At 49.3% G+C, this 7,332-nt stretch overlaps 1 protein-coding gene across 1 annotated transcript in view; it reads left to right on the top strand.

Annotated features, from left to right (window-relative positions):
• Ppef2 (protein phosphatase with EF-hand domain 2) overlaps window positions 1-7,332 on the top strand; it is a 31,947-nt gene continuing 24,615 nt past the window's right edge. Inside the window, exons 1-5 of the mRNA XM_006993500.4 lie at window positions 1-202; window positions 4,089-4,216; window positions 4,361-4,418; window positions 5,733-5,908; window positions 7,104-7,218. Coding sequence (XP_006993562.1) covers window positions 148-202; window positions 4,089-4,216; window positions 4,361-4,418; window positions 5,733-5,908; window positions 7,104-7,218 — 532 coding nt within the window. The 5' untranslated portion in view covers window positions 1-147. The remainder of the gene's footprint in view (window positions 203-4,088; window positions 4,217-4,360; window positions 4,419-5,732; window positions 5,909-7,103; window positions 7,219-7,332) is intronic.

Raw genomic sequence — 7,332 nt, 5'->3', positions numbered from 1 at the left:
AAACACCTCTCTCCTCCGGATCTGCTGTCCGTGTCCTGCAGGAGCTCTGGACCTCCTCAACTGATCTGCTGTCCGCGTCCTGCAGGAGCTCTGGACCTCCTCAACTGATCTGCTGTCCGCGTCCTGCAGGAGCTCTGGACCTCAACCATGGGAAGCAGCTCCTCCACCCAGCACCACTTTGCTTTTCAGAATGCCGAGAAAGGTATGTGCTTCTTTCCTTCTGAGCTAGCCTTGGTGCGCAGAGCCCATGCTGCGTGGGGCGGAACTCCTCAGGATGGAAGCATTGACCTGTCCTCAAGCCCCCTCTAGGAAATTGCTGGCTCCTTGGCAGTGACCGACCGCCAGCGTGCTCAGCAGACCATCTGAGCTGATAGAATTAAAATGTTCCCAGCAGTTCTTGTTGTCAGAGTTTATCCAGACTGTACACAAGTGGATGAAATGATGTTGGGCAAACGGGGATGAAAATGCTTGTCCACCCTGTACCAGGGTCAGCGGGGAGAAAAAACTGATGCCCATTCACGGAACGGAATGGTCTAAAGTGAAGAGGTGGAGAATTAAAGGGGGTGGAGCTGTTGAGGTTGGAAGAAGCCAGACCAGTCCGAATCTTGCAGGATCTTGTTTGCTTATTTGGGGTCTTTTAAAGTAGAGATTCACTGTGTAGCTCTGGCTGCCAGCAACTCGTTATAGACCATGTTGATCTCAAACTTGCCACAATTCTCTCGCCTCTGCTTCCCAGGGGCTGCTGGTACTGGGGGCATGTACCACCATGTCCAGCCTTCTGTAGGACTAAACTTTATTCCAAAGGCATGAAGGACCAAAGAATTCAAAATAAGGAATTCTGTAACAATATTTTTACCTCTTCAAAACATCCCTGGCTTCTGTGAAGAAAGGATTGAAGAGAGAATAAAAAGAAACAAATTTATAGAGCTACTAATGTTATCTGTATTAGCTACTTTTGCATGGATGTGACCAAATACCTAATAGAACAAAGTATTATTATTATTACTATCATCATCATCATCATCATCATCATCATCATCATCATCATTGACAGGGACTCACTATGTGGCTCTGGCTGTCCTGGAACTCACTATGTAGACTAGGCTGTCTTGGAACTCACAGAGATCTGCCTGCCTCTGCCTCCCAAATGCTAGGATTAAAATCATGTGCTACCACACCCCTCAATTTTTTTTTGTTTTGTTTTGGTTTGGTTTTTTGAGACAGGGTTTGTCTGTGTAGTTTTTGGTGCCTGTCCTGGATCTCACTCTGTAGACCAGGCTGGCCTTGAACTCACAGAGATCCGCCTGCCTCTGCCTCCTGAGTGCTGGGATTAAAGGTGTGCTCCACCGCCACCCGGCTTCAATGTATTTCTTAAACTGAGACTGCTAACCGTCTTAGTTCAGGTTACTACTGCTGTGATGAAACACCATAGCCAAAGAAACTTGGGGAGGAGAGGGTTTATTAAGCTTATGCTTCCACATCACTGTTCATGATCAAGGGAAGTCAGAACAGGAACTCAAGCAGGGCAGGAATTCAAAGGCAGGAGCTGATGCAGAAGCCATGGAGGAGTGCTGCTTTCTGGCTTGCTCCCCACAGCTTGCTCAGCCTACTTTCTTGTAGAACCCAGGACCACCTGCCCAGGGATGGAGCCACCCACAATGGACTAGGCCCTCCCCATCAATCACTAATTAAGAAAATGCCCTGCAGCCGGATCTTATGGAGGCATTCTCTCAGTTGAGGCTCTCTGATGACTCTAGCTTGTGTCAAGTTGACATACAACTAACCAAGACAGTAACATAGGACCTAGGAAACACAACTTACTTGTGTGACATCAAGAGAATCCCTGTTCTTCATGGAATCTAATTACTTGTCTGGATGAAGATGCTGAGATGTAAGATGGCTTGAGAGGAACCCAATCTCTAGATATTCAGCCTGCTGTCAGAATGTGAACATAACACACACACACACACACACACACACTCTTCAAGTGTGTAAAATCCTGGCCATCTTTCCAAGTGACATCTCCTTCCCAGAATCCTCAGACCCCGACTCTTCTACATGTATACAGTAGTCTCTCTTTATCCATATTTTCATTCCCAACTATGTTGCTTATCCACAGTTAAACTATGACTGGGTGGAAAGTACTGAATGGAAAACTCCAGAAATAAATAATTAATCTTTTACATCGTATTCCATTGAGAATAGTGTGAAGATTTCTCACCCTGTCTAGGTCTGCTCCTCGGGGACTTGACTCATTTCTTTGGCCTGAGTGTTCATGCTCTGTCTGCTGTAGGTTCACTTGTCACATTGTCATCTTAGCTGTCAAATCAGCTGCTCCATCACAACGCTTCTTTGCTCTTTCTCTCTCTCTCTCTCTCTCTCTCTCTCTCTCTCTCTCTCTCTTTTTTTTTTTGGTTTGGTTTTTTGAGACAGGGTTTCTCTGTGTAGCCCTAGCTGTCCTGGAACCCATTCTAAAGAACAGGCTGGCCTGGAACTCACTGAGAGCCACCTGCCTCTGCCTCCTGAGTGCTGAGATTAAAGGCATGTGTCACTACCACCCAGCTGCTTCTTTTCTTTTTAAGAATTTATTTTTTTATATCTTATGTGTATGTACATTTTGCTTACACATATATATTGTAAAGATATTGTACCAGGTTTTCTTTTGGGCCACCAACCAACTCCCAAATCATGATAGGGAAACTTTTTAGTTATAAATGCTCAACCTAGCTTAGGCTTGTTTCTGGCTAAGTCTTTTAATTTAAATTAACTTGTTTCTCTTTGTCTACCTTTCGCCTCAGGGCTTTTGACCTTTCTTTCCTTCTGTGTATCTTACTTTCACTGTTTCTCCTGTCTGGCTGGCTGGTGGCGACCTGGCTTCTGGCCCCAGGCATGTCCCTCCCATTCTCTCTCATGTTCTTCTTTTCCTCTCTTCTTTCTCCTCCTATATATTCTCTCTGTCCACCAGCCCTGCCTATTCTTTCTCCTGCCTGGCTAATAGCTGTTCATCTCTTTTTTTTTTTTTTTTTTTTTTTTTTTTTGGTTTTTCGAGACAGGGTTTCTTTGTGTAGCTTTGCACCTTTCCTGGAACTCACTTGGTAGCCCAGGCTGGCCTCGAACTCACAGAGATCCGCCTGCCTCTGCCTCCCGAGTGCTGGGATTAAAGGCCTGCGCCACCACCACCTGGCCAGCTGTTCAACTCTTTACTAGACCAGTCAGGTGCCTTAGGCAGTCAAGGTGAAACAAATGTAACACATCTTTTCATAAACAAATGCAGCAAAACAAGTGTAACGTATTCTTACATCATGAAACAAATGTAGCACACCTCCACAGAGTTAAAGTAATGTTCTGCAGCACAAACAAATGAACACATCTTTGTGACTAGTTTAAATAATATTCTACAACATAAATGTTCGGTGCCTTCAGAGCCAGAAGAGGGTATCAGATCCCCTGGAACTGGAAATACAGACAGTTGTGAGCAGCCACATGGTGCTGGGAACTGAACCTGGGTTCTCTGCAAGAGCAGCCGTTGCTCTTAACTGCTGAGCCAGTTCTTAGCCCCACAGAGTTTCTTGTCAAGTAGTCCATCTTTGGTTTAGCTATGGGCCTACAATAATAATACAGCATACAGATGCAGTTACTCCGATGTTCCTAAGGGTAGCAGGAAGGTGTTTCTTTAGGTGAAAAGGTGAATTTTCTTGACTTAATAATGAAAAACAGAAAAGAGCATAGATAGGTAGGGTCATTACTATTCCTGGCTTCAGGCATCCACCAGGTAACTGCAAAGGTCTCCATTCAGACAGGGGTCAAGGTGAGGTGAAAACCTCAAGAAGTGAGAACCCAATAAACTGGTAGTACCATCCATCAGCCGTGGCAGGAATTTGGAGGTATGGTGGGACGGGCGTGGAGGACAAACCTCTGTGACCGACAGGAAGATAGATGCTTCCTTCTGGCATGTCTGGGTGGTGCTGCCCCTGCCATCTTGTGCCCGTCTGTACAATGGGGCAGGGTCTGCACACCACCCTCCCCTGCTTCCTGCTCCATCTCTGGGGGTCCCTGCTCATGGGCTTGTCTCTTCATCTGGCTTACAGCCTTCAAGGCAGCGGCCCTGATCCAGAGATGGTACCGGCGCTACATGGCCCGCCTGGAGATGAGGCGGCGATGTACCTGGAACATCTTCCAGTCTATAGAGTATGCTGGACAGCAAGACCAGGTCAAGGTGCGTGGGGATGCCAGCAGGGAGGGGGAACTGCCTGCCAGCCCCGGCGGCTGGCCTGGTGCTGGAAGGTTCAGCTGATCTGGATCACTCCTGGATTCTCTTTCCCTGGTATTTTAAAGCTAGCCTTGTCTGGTTTTCCCACAGCTCCATGATTTCTTTAGCTACCTTGTGGATCACTTCACGCCCAGCAGCCACCACGAGAGTGAGTATGAGTTGTCATGTGACATGGTCTTCTGTCTGAATATCACAGGGGCAAGGTGGGTGGGGTTACACAGAGAATGGATGAGGAATCTGGGGAGAGGTCAAGATTGAGTGAGATGGTCAGCAGATGAATGACAGAGTAAACTTTTCGCTTAGGCTCTCCTATAAACATTCCTAGAGACAAGATTTTAAGTGCAAGGAGTTGGTTTTCTTTTTCTTTTTTTTTTTTTTTAAGATTTGTTTATTTATTATGTATACAGCATGTATGACTGCAGGCCAACAGAGGGCACCAGATCTCATTACAGATGGTTGTGAGCCACCATGTGGTTGCTGGGAATTGAACTCAGGACCTCTGGAAGAGCAGTCAGTGCTCTTAACCTCTGAGCCACCTCTCTAGCCCCAGGAGTTGGTTTTCTAAGTGGCAAGAAACACTGGAGGTGGGAGAAAGTGGATCAGGATGGAAAGGCTGGAGAGAGATGCAGGAAATGGAGAGTAGACTGCTGGCCAGCAACTCGGGAGGCCTGGGAAATAATGAAAAAGGAGCCTCCAGACACCAGGACCTTGGGGGCAATGTCAGCCTGGGAGTCCCTAATTGAAGGCCTCCTGGAGAGAAGGATGGGGGGATGCTGCCTTCATAGTCTTTCTGGCCTGCCCCTCATGGTCCCCTGCAGTCCAGGAGGGAAACCTTTGGCCTGGACCTTCAGAGGCTGGCAGCTGGAGGAGGCTGCAGTGCTGGGAACAGTCTGAACCCCTGCTGTGCCCACTGAACAAAGTGAATGGCCCAGAATCTTTTCCTCCTTGGCCTTGTTCTGACCTTCCTCCTGCCTTCACAGGCCTCTGCATTTCTGGACTCTCTCTGACCAACCTTTTGATTATTAAAAAAAAAAAATAGATATGTTTTAAATCACATGTAAAAGTGTGTATGCACACATGAGTGCAGGTGCCGGAGGAGGCCAGCAGAGGGCACCAGATCCCCCTGGAGCTGGAGTTACAGGACTTTGTGAGATGCCAGAGTGATGGGAATCTAAGTCAGGGTTTCTGGAAGAGCATCGAGCATTCCTAACTGGGAGCCATCGCCTCTCCATCACCGTTTTCTGGTGATTTTTAAAAAGTAAATGTAGACTAGATACCAACTAATGATTGTACTGACACAGAAACACAACCTTCCTCCTGTGCCCCTTACTCCTCTCACTTCGGTTTCCCTGTCGTATCCTGGGCTGGAGCCAGCGCCAGGCTGGCGGGGTCCCTCGGCATTAACAGTCCCACGAGGTCTGATGCTAAGTTGGCCTGCCTTTGCCCTCTGTGTCTGGACTAGGGGACTTCCTGAACCGCATGTTCACCGAGGAGAGATTCGCCGAGGATGTGGAGACGGAGAAGGGCGGTGACTATGGATCCATAGAGGTGCCCGACAGCTACACCGGGCCACATCTCTCCTTCCCCCTTCTTCCCGACCATGCCACCGCCCTGGTGGAAGCTTTCAGGCGGAGACAAGTAAGCTTAAGCTGGGGTGCGGGTCCCCACCGATCTGTATTCATGAGTAAGGGCGGAACAAACCAGCCCCGGAAATACAGCCAGGCTCCTGCGGTCCATCAGCCCGGTCTCTAAGACGGAAACCTGCAGGCAGCTGGTGAGGGCTTCCGGGATGCTCACGCTCATCCGGGTACTGCAGCTGTCCTGCCGCTAACACGGTGGTGGTAGAGGAAGACAAGGACTAAACTAATCAGTCAGTGTGTGGTAGCACAGATGAGAGCTGTGGAAGAGAGGCCAGGAGAGAGGCAGTTTTACCGCGTCTGGGAAGGAGATGCCTGAGCAAAGGTCCGGCGTGGTGAGGGATACACCTGAGCTATCTGGGAACAGAGTATTCCAGACAGAGCAGCAAGGGCAAAGGCCCTGAGGAAGGATCTCCGTGGACTGACTGTTCCGGGACCCCGGGAAGGCCACTGTGGTTAGCAAGGAGGAATCCAAGGGGACGACTAGAGATGCAGAGGCAGAAGCACAGGAATGGCCTTCCCGCAGCTCTTCAAATTCGTCCCTGTGTAGTGGGGCGCGGTGGCTCACACCTTTAATCTCAGGATTTGGGAGGCTGAGGCAGGCCGATCCCTGTGAGTTCAAGACCAGCTGGGGTCTAGATCGTGAGTTCCGGGACAGGCAGGGATTCACCGTGAGAACCTCTCTGGAGTAATGATAACATTATAGTGCTTGCTGAGCTGAGACTGGCGTGCAGGGAGGGCTGAGGCAGGGAGACCTGTCAGGAGACAAAGGTCCAAGCAAAACCCTGTCTTGGTTTGACACCCCCATGGCCAGCGCAGAACTGGTGAGAAGCGGTTCAGTTCTGAGAGGTGCCTAGACCCCAGTCCTTTCCGCTCTTCGACAAGATGGAAGCCGGGTAGGAGCTGGGGTGCTGTTTCTAAGCAACAGCAGGATCAGTCTACACTATCAATGTATGCGCTAATTCATGCTTTGCTACTGCGGATACGCACTGCTCCCTAAGGGCAAAGAGTTTTATAGACTAGACAGGAGAGAGGAGGTGACTCTGTTCACAGACGGGAAGAAAAGTAGAAATGAAAACAGCTGAGTGATCCACGGTTTCCTGGGTTCCCTTTGGGGTCTGGGGTGGCTGGGCATCCACCGGCAAAAGTGGGGCCACTGGTGTTGTTCCCTTCCCACTCTTCCTTCCTCCCAGTAGCAGCTCCACGCTCGCTATGTCTTGAATCTTCTGTATGAGACCAGGAAACACCTGGCCCAGCTGCCGAACATCAACCGGGTCTCTACCTGTTACAGCGAGGAGATCACAGTGTGCGGTAAGTGCCCGCCCGCCCATGCGAGCTGCCTTCCCTGAATAGACACAAACCAGAAAACACGAGAGAGCTCCGGGAGAAGGAGCTGAGCCGGAGGGAGCGTGATGGTGTGTGAAG

This window comes from Peromyscus maniculatus, chromosome 10 (assembly GCF_049852395.1).
Source record: "Peromyscus maniculatus bairdii isolate BWxNUB_F1_BW_parent chromosome 10, HU_Pman_BW_mat_3.1, whole genome shotgun sequence".
Classification (NCBI taxonomy): domain Eukaryota; kingdom Metazoa; phylum Chordata; class Mammalia; order Rodentia; family Cricetidae; genus Peromyscus; species Peromyscus maniculatus.
The sequence above is the reverse complement of the archived record's forward strand: the minus strand, read 5'-3'. Positions and strand labels throughout refer to the sequence as shown.